The sequence below is a fragment of the Chelonoidis abingdonii genome, chromosome 1 (assembly GCF_003597395.2).
Source record: "Chelonoidis abingdonii isolate Lonesome George chromosome 1, CheloAbing_2.0, whole genome shotgun sequence".
NCBI classification, from domain to species: domain Eukaryota; kingdom Metazoa; phylum Chordata; order Testudines; family Testudinidae; genus Chelonoidis; species Chelonoidis abingdonii.
Genome location: NC_133769.1, coordinates 249,703,920 through 249,719,987, shown reverse-complemented (window position 1 = coordinate 249,719,987; position 16,068 = coordinate 249,703,920). Strand labels below are relative to the sequence as shown.

The following is a 16,068-nucleotide window of genomic DNA, read 5'->3' as shown; positions in this document are numbered from 1 at the left end:
TGATTGCTCAAATATTTTTAATGAAATGTAAATTAATATTACTCAGCAAAGATGTCATTTTTTATTCTGTATTGCTTACTGAAATATGTAAGAAAATCCAAAAAACATATGTGAAGACTGTTTTAACTTAGCACTAGCTGACTCAGAACAACAAATTTTGAAGGAAAGCAGACATTGTCCGTGATTTTTTCTGCTTTTTAAAAACCCCTAGTTTTTGATCCAAAAAAAGTTTTGATGGAAAATATTTGTCCAACCCTTTTAATGAGATTTAGTGCCTTTTAGCACTAGCTGATGCTGAGAACCAGTGATACCTTGTAAAGAAGTTTTCTCAAAACTGGGTTTGTGCTGAGATGTGGAAGGTTTATTTTTCCCAGGGCTGCCTGAGGGGGTGAGCAAGTGGGGCAGTTTGCGCCGGGCCCTGCAGGGGCCCCCAGGAGAATATAGTATTGTATAGTATTGCAATTGTTTTTATGGAAGGGGCTCCTGAAATTGCTTTGCTCCAGGCCCCCTGAATCCTCTGGGCGGCCCTGGTGGGATAGTGCACCATCCAGGAGAGTCCTTTTGGCAGTTGGTCATCATGGACTAGAGTTTAATTGCAACCATTACCTAATCAATGAAAATTCATTTAGTGTATGTGCAGTGTAGTGTAGTGTAGTGTAAACTAGTGGAGTCCCCACTTGGCTCCAGGCAAAAGCCACAACTTCATTACAGAGTCATAAAGTGATTCACTGCTGGAGTCTGTTAACAAAAAAATAATTCCACATTAAACTTACAGTAGCTAAACTGTTTCCCCAGATTCGGCTGCTCCTGTGGTTTCTTTACTTAGCTTAAACCTTCATCAGGGCCAGATTAATCTTTTGTGGGCCCTCATGTTGGGGTTGTTCACCAGAGAAGGGTTGCCAACTTTCTAATGGCACAAAACTGAACACCCCTACCCTGCCCCTTCGCAAGGCCCTGCCCCCCGCTCGCTCCATCCCCCCTCCCTCCATCGCTTACTCTCTTCCACCCTTCTTCACTTTGAGCTCTGGAGTGGGGCCAGAAATGAGGGGTTCAGGGTGTGGGAGAGGGCTCCGGGCTAGGGGTGTGGGCTCTGGGGTGGGGCCGGGGATGAAGGGTTTCGGGAGGCTTAGGGCTGGGACAGGGGGTTGGGGTGTGTATGTGTGGAGTGTGGGCTGTGGGAAGGGAGTTTGGGTGTACGAGAGGGCTCCAGGCTGGGGCAGGAGGTTCAGGGTGTGGGGTTCCTGTGACGCTTAATGCGGTTCCCAGAAAGTGGCTGCCAGGTCCCTGTGGCCCCTAGACGCATGAGTAGCCAGTGAGACTCTGTGCGCTACCCTCATGCCTGCAGGCACTTCCCCTGCAGCTCCCATTGGTTCCTGGCCAATAGGAGCTGCAGAGCCAGCATTGGGGTGGGGGCAGCACGTGGAGCCTCCCTGGCCACCCATGTGTCTAGGGACTGCAGGGACCTGGTGAATACTTCTGGGAGCTGCGTGCAGATAGGGCAGGCAGGGAGCTTGCCTTAGCCTCGGCCCCTGCTGTACCGCCGACCAGACTTTTAATGGGCCGGTTGGCAGTGCCTACTGGAGTCACCAGGGTCCTTTTTCGACTGGGCATTCCAGTCAAAAACCGGATGTTTGGCAACCCTACTCCAGAGTGAGGCAGGGGCAAAAGCATATCTGGGTGGGGTGGGCGTGTTGGTCGCTGAGTGAGGCAGAGGTTGCAGGCAAAAGCACAGCAGAGTGGGGTGGAGGGTTCGTCCCTAGAGTGAGGCAGGGGCCAGGGGCAAGCCCAGCAGGACGGGGGTGGAGTGGACAGGATCCCCCTGGTTTGGCATGGAGCCAATACCTACTTCTCTCCACCAGAGCCTGGTTCTGGGGAGCCAGTTCTCTTTCTTGCCAGTTGAGCTGCAGCTCCTCCAGGCAGAAGCAGCTGCTTTTCCTGCCCTCCTGGCGGGAAGACTGATTGCGGTTTATCCTCTACCCAGACTGCTTACCAGACACTGCCAGGTCTGCTTTTCGACCAGACTTTCCAGTCAAGAACTGGACAACAGGCAACAGAGCCTCATAACTTTAAATGTGGGAGGGCATAGCCTTTTTTCCTGCCTTAAGGGTGAGTGACAGGCAGGAGGGGGTGGAAAGGAATGAGTGGCAGGTGGGGCCTGGGGGAAGGGGCTGAGCAGGGCAGGGCTGTGGGGTGGAGCACAGGTGGGACCAAGGGGGGAGGGGCGGAGCGCAGGCAAGACCTTGGGGTGGAGTGTGGGGGGTGGGGCCATAGTCCAGGCACCAGTGGCCCCCGCACATCTAGGGAGCTTCCAGCGCTTCTGCTTGGCAACCATAATTGGCAGTTTGTGCATGTGGCCCGGCACAATGGCACCATTGTGTACTGTCCTTCATCTCAGGCATAGCTACTCCCTAGGGCTCCTTACTTCAGGACCTACCTGTCTCAAATCCTAGGTCACTCTCCCAGAGGGCTAGTCCTCCCTCCCTTACACTCAGGGTGGAATCAAATGAATCACACCTTCCTCCATGAGTCAGCAGTATTTAACCTGCAGTTCACAACACCTACTAACTGTGTGGGATAGCTGGAGAATCCTGTCTCATCTGTGCATGCAGTAAAAGTTGGGGTAAAAATGCCCATGGGTCAGTCTATTAGCTCATCAGGGGACTGAGATGAAGATCCATTAAGGTTGTGTCTATTCTTTGAGCTGTGGCTATAATTTCTAGTTCAAGAGACATACCTGTGCTAGCTCTGATGGAGCTAGCATGCTAAAAATAGTGTAACCGTGGTAGTACAAGTGGTGAGACAGGCTTGCCACCCAACTACATATAGCGGTCCAAGATGCTAGGTATCTACTTTGGACGGCTAGCCTCCTGTTGCTTTGCTGCTTAGGCTACACTCTATTTTTAGCATGCTAACTCAACCAGAGCTAGCATGGGTATGTCTCTTTGAACTGGGAATTACAGCCCCCACTCAAAGTGTATTCATACCTTTTAGAAGGCAAAAATTGAAACACTCACTGGGTCTAATGGAGGATTTAATCTGCTTTACTGTAGGCCTGTACCTCACAGCAGAATGAAGACACGGACGTGGTTCCTTAATGCCTTCTCAGGCTCAACCAGTTTTATCTTCTCTTATTTTCCTTAGTGGATGCTCCAGAGATCCCTACTGTGTATGTGGAGAGTGGCTTCTTTTAAAAGTGATCATTTATCAATACTTACACAGTGCCTGAGGTACTGCAGTTATTACCATATTCTGTCTCAGATACTAGGCTATAATAGCTATGGGACTGATTCTCCTGTCACTTCAACGAGTTTTATGTTAGTGTGATTCCACGGATTCTAGTGCAGTTACCTCTGATTTACACCAAAATAAGTGAGAAGGAGAACCCAGCCTTTATTAGCCTTGTGACCCTCGTAATGAGTCAACTCTACTGATTTTTCTTTCCTCATGTCAGCATAATACATTGCTAGAATAAATCCAAAGCAACTATATGCAAAATAAGGCTTCCTATTCTTGTTTTCTGTTTAATAATATGCATAATATGTCTACCATAGGTTGAAGCTGTTTATTACTTTACTGTGGGTGATTTTCCAAAGGACATGAAGCAGCTACTCTTGCAGAAGGCTTCTAACAGCCCATACCCAATTCACACAGTATCTTTTAATGCAAAGGAGGAAGAAACCATCCTTTTCCTAAAGGAGCTGAGCCAACTGACCTCTGGAAGGTATGGGGAACAACTATTACTGCTACATGATTTCAGTACTTTTGAAGGACTATACAGATAGAAATATGTGAATCCTTACAACATACCTAGGAGATAAGTGAATATTATTCCCATTTTACTGATGATAAACCTGAGACAGAGAGGTTAAGTAATTTTCTTAAGGTCACAGAGGAAATCGTTGTAAGAGGTGGGATTAAAACTCAGGAGTTCCTACGCTCAGACCAAACTTCTCTCCACACAGGTGCTCATGGTCTCTCTTTAAGTCAGTTTACTATGTAAATGAGAAACAATCTGTCCGCTCCACCTATTCTTGGCTCTGCAGAAAAAAAAAGTGCAAGGAAAAGAGATGGACACAAAAATATGCTGAAACAGATGATTGATTGATTTATATACTGTATTGCAGTAACACTTGTGGGCACCAATGAGGAATTCAGAATCCTGTTGTATTAAGTATTATACAAACACACAGTAAAAAGACAGCCTCTGTCTCAGATAATTCACAGTTAAAGTTGTGACAAGACTCAGCAGGTGGATGAGACAATGAAATGGGTGGAGTGGGGTTGGAGGAGGAGGTAACCATAAAGCAAGCATCTTACGGACTTAATTACAATGTGTAGCTTTATTCAGAGGCTGCAGTGGTTATAGTTAGCAGTCGTGCTAGAGATGTGTTGGAAAATTAATGCCGCAAAATACAAAATGTCCAGTAAGTTCTTGGAATGTACCAGGGACAATTTCTTGTTTCACAAGGTGGAGGAAGTGACGGAGGACAGCTGCTGTAAACTTGATTCCAGCTAAAGGGAGGAATTGGTTGCTAATCTGAAGGTTAAAGATAATTTGGGTGAAAGCGCTCATGAAATGAACAATGATTCTAAGAAAAGGAATTAGTGAGAGCAGCAGGATAAGAACAATAGACTTTTTAATAAAAGCAGACTTTAACAAACTCTGGGAATTGGTAGGTAAGGTCCTATGGGAAGAAAATCTAAGGGAAAAAGTCATTCAGGAGAGCTTGCAGCAATGCTTAAATTATAGGAGAAAAGTTGTGTGCCCCTGAATGTCAAGTGGCTTGCTTTCATTTAAACCATAGTGAGAAGTAAGGGGGTGTAAGACAGAAGTGAGGTGTCCCCTAAAAGTAAGGGGTCCCATTCCCCCAAGCTACCCTGTAATTCAAGCACTGACTGGCAGTTTCTCAAAGAGACAATATTAAAGGTGCATCAGCAAACTATCCTGTTGCAAAAGAAACATAGGAAAAATAGTAAGATGCCAAAATTGCTCCCTGAGGAGCTCTTGAATAATCTGAAAATCAAAAAGGAATCCTCAAAAAGTGGAAATGTGGACAAATAGCTATGGATGAGTAAAAAAGAATAGCACAGGCATGTAGGGACAAAATCATAAAGGCTAAAGCACAAAATGAGCAGAATATTGGCCAGTCATAATAACATTTGTGTCCCATCCTGAAAATGTCCAACCCATGAGGTTATACAGTGTTTGCCTTCTCCAGTCTTTGCAACCTTGGCTTGACCTTGTCCCCATTGCCTCATCTGTAATGTGGTGTTTTGGATTTCTTCATCTAAGATGAACCCACATGCTGTACATCACAACAACCCATAAATAGGTACCATGCCTCTTGGAACAACATGAGGTATCTGGGGCTTTCCAGACTCCCCCACCCTTCCTTACCAGTATCTGAGGATGAGTGACATGTTCCTTTAAGATGTAACCTGCCAGGGTAGGTTCCAACATACTTATGGACTGGATGCTATACACTATTAATGCTTTACTTAGTCCTGTGGCCACTGGTATTGCTAGTACTATAGGAAAGATCCATGTCTCATGAAGCATGCACTTTTTCTCAACATAATAGATCCTTGAGTAGCACCTTATTTGTCAACAACCCAGGCACTTCCCCACCTTGAATTTCCTTTAGTCCTACCTGTAGCTCCTGTATTAGGAAGCTGCCATACCACAAACAGGTAATCACCTTTGATACATTAGGGTGGTTCATGATTTTTTTGCATTTCATTGAGTGCTGCTTCCACTTCCCTAAACAACTGTCCTGTTATTCTAGCATCCTGGATCCTTTAAATCCTGCACTATATCCTCATTCTGTTGTTTAGTTAACTTTTTAACAGGCTTCGTAGTTGAACTCGTTTTCTTCCCACAATACTCTGATATATATATATATATGATTCCATGCTGATGTTTCCAATGCCTCAGCTCCATGTACTATTCCTATATCTCTTTTATCTCTTTCTCCCTGATTCTTTCCTGCCTCAGGCCACCAAATTTCCTCCAATTCCACCTCATCCATTGATTGTCTGAAATTTTGCACCACATTTACTACCATTTGCATATAGAAGCACACACATTTTGCATGACAGAGCTGCTGTGGGAATATAAAATTGGTTAAATTCAATACTAAGGGTATCATTTGGTACTGTACATTATTATACATAATCTGATATTCACAATTTATCATTAGTCCATAGTTCATCGTGCTTCAGTTCTGGAATAGGAAGCATTTTTACACCAGTATGTTCAGAAGCAGTGGTGGTCCTCTGCCAGTTCTTAGTCACATCAGAGAGAACCTCAAAGCCTCAGTCACTTTCCTGGCGTGGTAGGTGGACTCCTGGGCAGAAGTTCATTTGTTGATCTCTTAGAGTAACTGTAATATTTTCCACGTGTTTAACTGCATGCTGTAACTGGTTAGGTTAGCCATTACCATCCCATTTAAACACATGGCTCCCTTTGGGTCCCCCAGTCCAAGTACCTGCTCCTGAGAGTTGCTTGTGCTACAGGATCTTCCACCTTGGCTGCAGTTCAGTCTGTACCAGAGCTTTGCAGGCTTTCCTGCATAATTACCTGGAAACCATAAGGCTAGGGTGGCTTTTTTCCCTTTGTGCGCTGTCACTAACTTGTTCCTCTGCTGTATCATGAATACCATGGACCCCAGTGCAGTGCATAATATACCTCCCACGGTGATCAACACCTGAAAAAGAAAACAATTACTGTCACTTCCTCTTTTTATATCAATAGATTCCTTCTGTCCTTCCCTCTGTATGGTTTAATCTGCATAGCATACAACCATTGGTTTAGCACCCCTTTTTCATCCTTTTCCTGGACCAGTGGTATGGATGGACTAGCCTTGTCCATTACATAGCAGGGACTCTCCCAACTGGCTTTTGGAAGTGGCCTTTTATTTGAGACATACTGCATGAGGAACTGATCTCCCACTTCATATGCCTTGCTAGAAGCTTGGTCATCAATTATCTTTTCATTTTTTTTGTTGGGCCTCTCCTAGGCTTCTTGCCACCATCTTGTGTGTGCCGTACCAATTCCTTGAGGTGCTGCTCTGTTACACTGCATCAGGGCCGGTGCAACCATTTAGGCAAACTAGGTGGCCGCCTAGGGCAGCTAGTGGTTGGGTGTGCCTAAAAGTCCCCTCAGGCGAGGAGGTGGAGTGGAGGTGAGCTGGGTGGCGGGGTGCGCGGGGAGGGCTGCCCGCAGTAATGGGGGGCAGAGGGCACATAGGGGAACAGCTCCCCGCCCCAGATCACCTCCACTCTGCCTCCTCCACTGAGCACACAGCCCAGCTCTAAGTCTCCTCCAATCAGCGCCGCAAGTCTGGGGTGGGGGAGGATAATTGGAGCAGCGCTGGCGTGCTCAGTGAAGGAGGCGGAGCCGGAGCCGAGGTGAGCTGGGGCGGGCTACTCAGGCAGGGTTAGCTGCCGTGGTGGAGGGGGGAAGTCTCCGCAGGCAGGGTTAGGAGAGGCGGCGGGGAGGAGAGGGGGGAAGTCTCCTCGGGCACGGTTAGCTGCCGTGGTGGGGTGGGGGGATGGGGGTGAAGTCTCCCCGGACAGGGTTAGCTGCTGTGGCGAGGCGGGAGGGGGAAGTCTCCCCGGGCAGGGTTAGCTGCCGTGGTGAGGCTGGGGGGACGTCTCCCCGGGCGGGGTTAGCTGCTGTGGCGGGGGGGGGGGGAATCTCCCCAAGGCGGGGTTTGCTGTGGCGGAGGCGGAAGGGAAATGTCCCTGGGCGGTTAGCTGCCATGGCGGAGGGGTGGGGAGGGGAGGTCTCCCCAGGGGGTTAGTTGCCGTGGGGGACGGAGGGGAAAGGGTTAGTGTTGCAGTGGGGGGGGGTAGCTGCTGAGGGGGGCCGCCGGGGTGGGGGATTGAGTTAACTGCCGTGGGGGATGCAAGGTGAAAGTTTCGCCTAGGGCACGAAACTTCCTTGCACCGGCCCTACACTGCATTATGTCCATTACTGGGGTAATGAATAGCTCATCTCCCTTTTAGTCATAGTCTGAAAAGGGGTAACCCGCATAGCCTTTGTCATGCTTCCCCTTATGATCTTTAAAACAAGGTGTAGTTTAGCATCCCAGTCTTTTCCTGAGCTGCTTACCATCTCTTCAGCATTGTTTTTAATCTGTCTCGTTGGCTTGTTCCACAGTCCTGAACTCTGTGGGTGGCATGGTATATGGAATTTCTGATCATGTTGTTGTATCTCACAAACCTTCCTAGTCACCTTTCCCATGAATGCTGGACCATTATCACTATCCATAGCCATAGGAAGAACCCACCTAGAGAATTAGCACCTGAGCTGTGGTGATGGCTGTACAGTGTTGTCGAAATAGTCATAGACTTTAAGGTCAGAAGGGACCAGTATGATCATCTAGTCTGACCTCCTGCACAATGCAGGCTGCAGAATCTCACCCACCCACTCCCGCAACAAATCCCTAACCTATGTCTGAGCCACTGAAGTCCTCAAATCATGGTTTAAAGACTTCAAGGTGCAGAGAATCCTCCAGCAAGTGACATGCTGCAGAGGAAGGCGAAAAACCCCCAGGGCCTCTGCCAATCTTCCCTGGAGGAAAATTCCTTCCCGACCCCAGATATGGCGATCAGCTAAACCCTGAGCATGTGGGCAAGATTCACCAGCCAGTACCCAGGAAAGAATTCTCTGTAGTAAGTCAGATCCCACCCCATCTAACATCCCATCACAGGCCATTGATCGTAAACCATTTCCTACAAAACACATACACACACACACACACACAAACGAACTCAGATACGTCAAACTCAATATGTGCACACAAACATAAAACAAACACAAATGTGTAGCTTCTGTATGCCTAGTAAAAGCATCTACAATTACAAAAAAGCATTTATTCTTTCTAGCAGTTGCAGTTGTTGGCCTCCATTGCACAATAAACACTCACTTTTTAGTGCTAAGTTAATTTAAATGTCCACCTGTTGTGTGTCTATTCTCATGAACTCCTCACTTAATCCAACCAGGACCTCCCCCGATTTTCAAGCCACAAGTAGTCGATCCCTGTGTTTTTAGTTCCCATTCATATAATACACCAGTTCCCCCACCTAATAATTTTAAGGTGTCTTGTATTTCCTCATTTTCCTTTTGTAGAGCCTGTAGATCAAAATCTTTTTTCTCTCTCTGTTTCATGGCCCTGGTTGTCACTGCCTCTACCCCAGCGGTGGCCGTCTCTCCTGGCCATATAAATCCACTTTTTGGCTTCTTCCTTTACTGCCCTATCTGCTTCATCATTCCATCTTTTAATTTTTCCATTCTTGACTTGTGCCTTATCCTTCATTACCCAGACCTCCATCAATCCCTTGGTTTGTGTCACCTGTTCCAACCACTTTCATAAGCCTGTATGCTTAATGCTCCTGCCATCACTCTTCTTCCCTTCATTTTTTTTTATCAAATGGAAGAAAAGCAGTAAGTGCATTACACACACAACTCAAATCAGACACTAGCACTCCCCATCTTCACACCTCTTATAGCCTGAACCAGTGTAGCAATATCATTATATTGAGCTGAGGGATTTTGTCTTGAAAAGAGGTCTTGTTGGTACTCTCCTGCATAAATCAAGGCTAAACCAGTAACTGGCTTTCCTGCCACATAGTAGGCGGATGTAAATGAGGAGTAATCCCCAGTGTCATCAGGACCCAGAGCAGTGGCAGTCTTTGGTAGAAAAATCCCAGTCAGATTGTTCCCTGTTTCAGGGCTTGGCACACACTCATCACATTCTCCTATGATTGTAAGCCTTTCCCGGGGGGGAGAGGGAGGCTGGATTATGCAGTTGATCTCCCTCTGTTGTCCCTTAAGAGTGGGGGACATTCTAGTGCCAGACTTTCCTGTCCTTAATCTTTCCTTTTGCTAAAAATACTAGAGGGGCATGAACTGAACACACACTAACCTTGCTTCCACCCATAATATAACAACATTTTGGAGAGGCCAACAATGATTCATAGCCCATATGGATTTTTCAAGGATAAATTGAACCAAGCCAACCTAATTTCCTTCTTTGATAGGGTGACTGGCCTAGTGGATATGGGGGAAGCAGCAGACATGATATATCTTGATTTTAGGAAGGCTTTTGACTCAGTCCCACCTGGCATTCTCCTAAGCAAACTAGGGAAATGTGTTCTGATGAAATTACTATAAAGTGGTTGAAAAACTGGTTGGAAGACCGGACTCAAAGAATAGTTATCAGTGGTTGGCTGTCAAACCGGGAGGAAATATCTAGAGGAGTGACAAAGGGGTCTGTCATGGGTCCAGTACTATTCAGTATTTTAATTAGTGACTTGGATAATGGAGAGGAGAGTGTGCTTACAATATTTTTGGAAGACAGCAGGCTGGAACGGGGTTTTAGCACCTCGGAAGACAGGATTAGAATTCAAAACGGCCTTGATAAAGTGGAGAAATGGTCTGAAATCAACCAGATAAAATCCATTAAAGACAAATGCAGAGCACTGCACGTAGAAAGGAAAAATCAAATGCGGAACTACGAAATGGGGAATAATTGGCTAGGTAGTAGTACTACAGAAAAGGATCTGGGGATTGTAGTGGATCGCAAATTGCATATGAGCCAACAATATGATGCAGTTGCAAAAAAGGCTAATATTCTGGGGTTTATTAGTAGGAGTATCATATGTAAGATATGGGAGGGAGGTAGTTGTCCCACTCTGTTCAGCACTGGTGAGGCCTCAGCTGTGTCTGATTCCGGGCATTGCACTTCAAGAAAGATGTGGACAAACTGGAGAGAGTCCAGAGGAGATTAACAAAAATGATAAAAGGTTTAGAAAACCTGACTTGTGAGAAAAGGTTAAAAAAATGGTCATGTTTAGTCTTGAGGAAAGAAGACTGAGGAGGGACCTGATAATGGTCTTCAGATATGTTAAGGCTGTTTAAAAGAGGACAGTGATCAATTGTTCTGCATGTCCCTTGAAGGTAGGGCAAGAAGTAATCAGCTTAATCAGCAGCAAAGGAGATTGAGGTTAGATACTAGGAAAACCTTTCTAACTGTAAAGATAGTCAAGTTTTGGAGTAGGCTTCTGAAGAAGGTTGTGGAGTCCCCATCACTGGACATTTTTAAGAACAGGTTGGACAAACACCTGTCAGGGATTGTCTAGGTATACATGGTCCTGCCTCAGTGCAGAGGGCTGGCTAGATGACTTGTAACACACAAAAGGAAGTGTCAGAACTGCTGCAATGTTACTAATTTAAGGCAGGTCTTGGGACAAGAAGAAGCAAAGGTGATGTTATCCATCAGCCCTTATAGAGGGGAGCTTCCGCACTGTACCATGCCTCCTCAGAGTCTGCTTTGTCCCTGCTGGGCTCATGGGAGGGGGCCAACCTGCCCCGTCCTTCTGGGGAGCAGTTAGGTGACCAGCTCCACAGGGAGAAGAGGCAGGTATCAGCCTTCAGACACTGGGCAGGGTTTCTCCCCCAGCTGACTGTGGTTGAATGTTTTCCTTTGGGGTGGAGAAGGTGGAAGGAGGGCCCATTGGGTGAGCAATGGCAGTGACACGCAAATTGGCTGTGTCCTGAACAGTGGCCATAGGTTTGGGGGGAGAAGGGTGATGGTGTTCAGCAACGACCCAGTCATATTGAATGGAAGCCCTTTGGAAGAAGTGCAGTCCTTCACCTACCTAGGTAGCATCATCGACCAGCAGGGTGGCACAGACGCAGACATCAAAGTAAGGATTGATAAGGCAAGAGCAGCCTTCTTACAGCTCAAGAACATCTGGAGCTCCAGAGAGCTGTCTTTGGCAATAAAAATTCGACTGTTCAACTCCAATGTGAAATCAGTCCTACTGTATGGAGCTGAAACCTGGAGGACAACCAAAACAACCACCAGGAAGATCCAGACCTTCATTAATAGCTGCCTCAGAAGGATTCTCCAGATCCGCTGGCCAGACACCATCAGTAACATCCACCTCTTGGAGAGGACCCGTCAACTCCCAGCAGAGGAAGAAATCAGAAGGAGAAGGTGGGGTTGGATAGGACATACACTACGCAAGCAGCCAACTAACATCACCAGACAGGCACTGCGGTGGAACCCCCAAGGCAAGCGGAAAAGAGGCCGTCCAAGAAACACCTGGTGACGCGACCTTCAGGCTGATAGCAAAAAAATGGGCTATACCTGGAACCAACTAGAGCGAATGGCCCAGGATAGAAGACTCTGGAGATCTGTGGTTGGTGGCCCATACCCCGATTGGGGTGACGGGCATGAGTGAGTGAGTGAGTGAGGGTGATGGTGTGTGTGTGTAGGGGGGAGGAGGGTGGAAACTAAGGAGTTGTATATATTTATATTAAGTTAATTTAGTTGTTGTTGTTGTATCTGTTTCTGTTTGTCTTTTTTTTTTTTTTTTTTTAAGGTAGTAACCTCTTAGGGGCAAGGTCTGCTCTGTTTTGGTACAGTGACTAGGCTGGTGGGTCCTCAAACCTGATTTGGGCTTCTGGGAACAACCATAATCCAAATAAATAATAATAATAATTATGGGCATCGTGGCAGTCCCTCCTGAGGAATGCCATGTTGTAGAGGCTCTGCAGAGCTATGGTATGGGCAGAAGCATTCTATGTGGTATGATCCCTCCTGAGCCCTAAATAATTCTGCAGAAGTCTAGTGTGAATGTTAATACTCAGTGGACCAGCAATAACACCTTGCAGCTGGGTAGCTGTGCACAGATGCAGTGCAGGCAGCTGGGTAGCTGGCTGTGCAACCAGAAGGGAGCCTGGAGGAAAGTGTAGGCCTAGCTTTTCCATAGCTCTAGTCAGGAATCCATGGGATCCCCATGGTTAGTGCCTTTGTTTCTTGTACATCCTTGTTTTGGAAAGGCCTGTTTCTTTCCCTTTACACGAGGCCTGCATTAATCAGCTGTTACGGCTCAAGTACCATGGAAATGCACCCTCAGTGTGTTTGGAATAACTTGTCTCCTCCTGTGGAATATTTTCAGGTGGATGACTGAGCTCTGCCTGTCTCCCTGGCTTGTATATCAGTAGTTCAATAAAGGCACTTGTGGGGCTCTGAACTTGCAGGATGCCCTGTTTAAAAAAGACTCCAGGGTCCAGGTAAGGAAATGATTCTGAACATTTATGCTAGTGTCTTCATATTGACACTTCTGAAGTACCCCAATTTCTGGCCTCTTCACCGTATGAGTATGCAGTAACAGAAATCAATGAGTTCTATAGAAGGGCAACAAGGATGTTCAGAGGTACATAATGAAGGGATAAACTAGGGATGTATTTACATAATTTACTTAGAGATGAAAACCCTTTTTATATTACAGATTCCATGCATTTGCTGAGAGAACTGACTACATAGATATCATTGGACCTATACCAAAGAGTGAGGAAGATGGAGAAAGTCTAGCCACCCAGAATTCAAGAAAATTGAAAGGAAAGGTGCCTTTAGGTAAAAATAATAAAAGCATGTTCTTTCTTAAAACCTTCAGAATAACAGTGTAATTTAGGAAATGTAGCCAAGTGTTAATAAACGTAAACATGAGCAGTGCTCCCACTTTACCATCTGGGAGCAGGGGCAGGACAAATGGCTGGCCTCTGGGTGGGAAAGGGTGGATACTATGTACGTGGTCAGAGGGGGAAGGAAGAAGGGAGAAATGGACAGAGCTTCATGTGTATGAGAGAGATACACAGAAAAGAACAAGATTGTTTTGTTTGGAAAGAGGGAAAGGTGTTGCTGTATATATGCTAGGGGTGTGGTGGAAGCATTTCAGTAAATGTTGCATATCTGAAAGTGTTTCTATGCCACCGTTTCTAAAGATGAATGATGAGTAGCTTTAATCACCTGAAAGTGCAGTAATCTCTTTGAAATCCTTTGTGTGGTATTTCTTATTGCTATTATGGACTAGAATTTACAAGTTAAAAAGGAAGACAATTAGCCTTGTGCAATTACTAAGCATTATAGCCATGCTTATGACATCACTGACAACCAATCAGAAAACTCCAGTTGTGTCTAGGTTCTAAATCCTTTCCGAGCAGAAAGTATATTGCCGTGATTACTTTTTTCTTCCATGTCTGATGTCTCTTGTTTCACGATGCCTTCTTGAATGATGCAGAGGGCAATAATAATAAAAATGCTGATTAGCCTCTAATGGGTTTGTTTCTTGCATATGTGGAATAAACTACAAAAGAAAATAATTGGAAACTGAGGCCATGTCTACACCAGCGAGCTTACAGCGGCACAGCTGTATTGATGCAGCTGCGCTGCTGTAAGATCGCTTGTGTAGCCGCTCCGTGTCGATGGGAAAGAACTCTCCTGTTGACATAATAAAACCACCTCCACGTATGGCAGTAGCTATATTGGTAGGAGAAGTTGTACTGCCTGGCCACACCTCTGCCTAGGAGCCAGGGGACATGTCACCGCTTCTCCCACACCCTAACTGCCTCCCAGAGCCTGCACCCTCAGCCAGAATCCTCACCCCTTCCCACACCCCAACCCCTGCCTCAGTTTGGAGCCCCCTCTTGCACCCTGAACCCCTCATTTCTGCCCCCACCCTGAAGCCTTCACCTCCAGCCAGAGCCCATACCCTCTTCCACACCCCAATCCCCTGCGTCAACCAGGAGCCCTCTCCAACAGCCGGAACTCCTCATTTCTGGCCCCATCCTGGAGCCAGCACCCCCAGCTAGAGCCCTCACCTCCTCCTGCACCTGAGGCCCCTGCCCCAGCCCAATGAAAATGAGTGAGTGAGTGAGTGAGGGTGTGGGAGGTGGGGATGGAATGAGTAGGGGCAGAGCCTCAGAGAAAGGATGGGGCAGGGCTGGAGCCTTGGGGAAGGGGTGAGACAGGGAGTCGGGCAAGGGTGTTTAGTTTCGTGCAATTAGAAAGTTGGAAACCCTGTCCAAATCCCACTTCCTGTGCTATGGAGAGAACCTCCATGGAGCCCTGCTCCATGGTAGTACATCGGCTGCAGAATTCACCTGCATAGCATCCCACTGGCCTTCCCCCCCAGTGGAAAGGAGATCAGGATTTGCTTCTCTGTTATCGAACATTCCAGGTATGCAGGCAAATACATCTCCAGTGCTACATGTGTGCCTAATTTTTGAAGTGCTGCCTTTAAACAGCAGCATTTTAAAGAATAGTATCAGAGGGGTAGCTGTGTTAGTCTGGATCTGTAAAAGCAGCAAAGAGTCCTGTGGCACCTTATAGACTAACAGACATTTTGGAGCATGAGCTTTCGTAGGTGAATACCCACTTCGTCAAATGTGAAGAAGTGGGTATTCACTGACCAAGTGGGTCTGACGAAGTGGGTATTCACCTATGAAAGCTCATGCTCCAAAATGTCTGTTAGTCTATAAGGTGCCACAGGATTCTTTGCTGCTTTTACTTTAAAGAATGCTACTGTATTCTACTGCCACACAGTGGCGGAGACAGGGTTCTGCAGGAAGAAGTTAAATTCCCCATCTTGGCTTGTATGCAAAATAAGTCTGAGCAACTTAAAATGTCTAATTTTCTTGCATTTGTCTGTTCTCCCTTTGATCTGAGTCAAATGATCACAGAATTAATTAGTATTCCAGTCCCTTCTGCAAATTAATTTTATTTTTTTTTCTGTTTCTTGGACTTTTAGAAATGTTGGTGCTGGTTTGCCAGTTTTTGTTTAGTTTTGCTGGTGGTTGTAAGCTAGTTTGGTATCTTGGTTCTGAAATCAGGTGGGGTTGGAGTAGTTTTTGAAGCAGGCTACAGGATGGGTATGGCTGCTGGGAGGTAAGGCTGGAACAGATTGATTTTTTTTTTTTTTGTCTGTGAGGATGTTCAGCAATTGGGAGGAGGAAAGGGGTGCTTATCGGGGTGTTGTATGTTAGTTGTAGTTTGTATGTGCGCGCGCACACACACACACACACACACACACACACACAGAGTTTGATTCTGTACAGCAAAGTGGGTATACATTCTACCAGGTTAAAATGCTCCATTCGCAATTTAAATTTTTAATTATTATTTATTGCTCTTTTTCAGCTTTTTAGCTATCACTACTTTAGATTGTAAGGCAGGAAATTCATCTTTATTTGTATTGTGAAGTACATATCTG

At 46.2% G+C, this 16,068-nt stretch overlaps 1 protein-coding gene across 3 annotated transcripts in view; it reads left to right on the top strand.

The window, feature by feature from the left end:
- Positions 1 to 16,068, top strand: part of VWA3B (von Willebrand factor A domain containing 3B) — a 147,308-nt gene that overhangs the window by 22,427 nt on the left and 108,813 nt on the right. For all 3 annotated transcript variants that reach the window (XM_075061022.1, XM_032805576.2, XM_075061025.1), the window contains 2 exons: positions 3,552 to 3,721; positions 13,309 to 13,433. In XM_075061022.1, the coding sequence (XP_074917123.1) occupies positions 3,552 to 3,721; positions 13,309 to 13,433 (295 nt within the window). The remainder of the gene's footprint in view (positions 1 to 3,551; positions 3,722 to 13,308; positions 13,434 to 16,068) is intronic.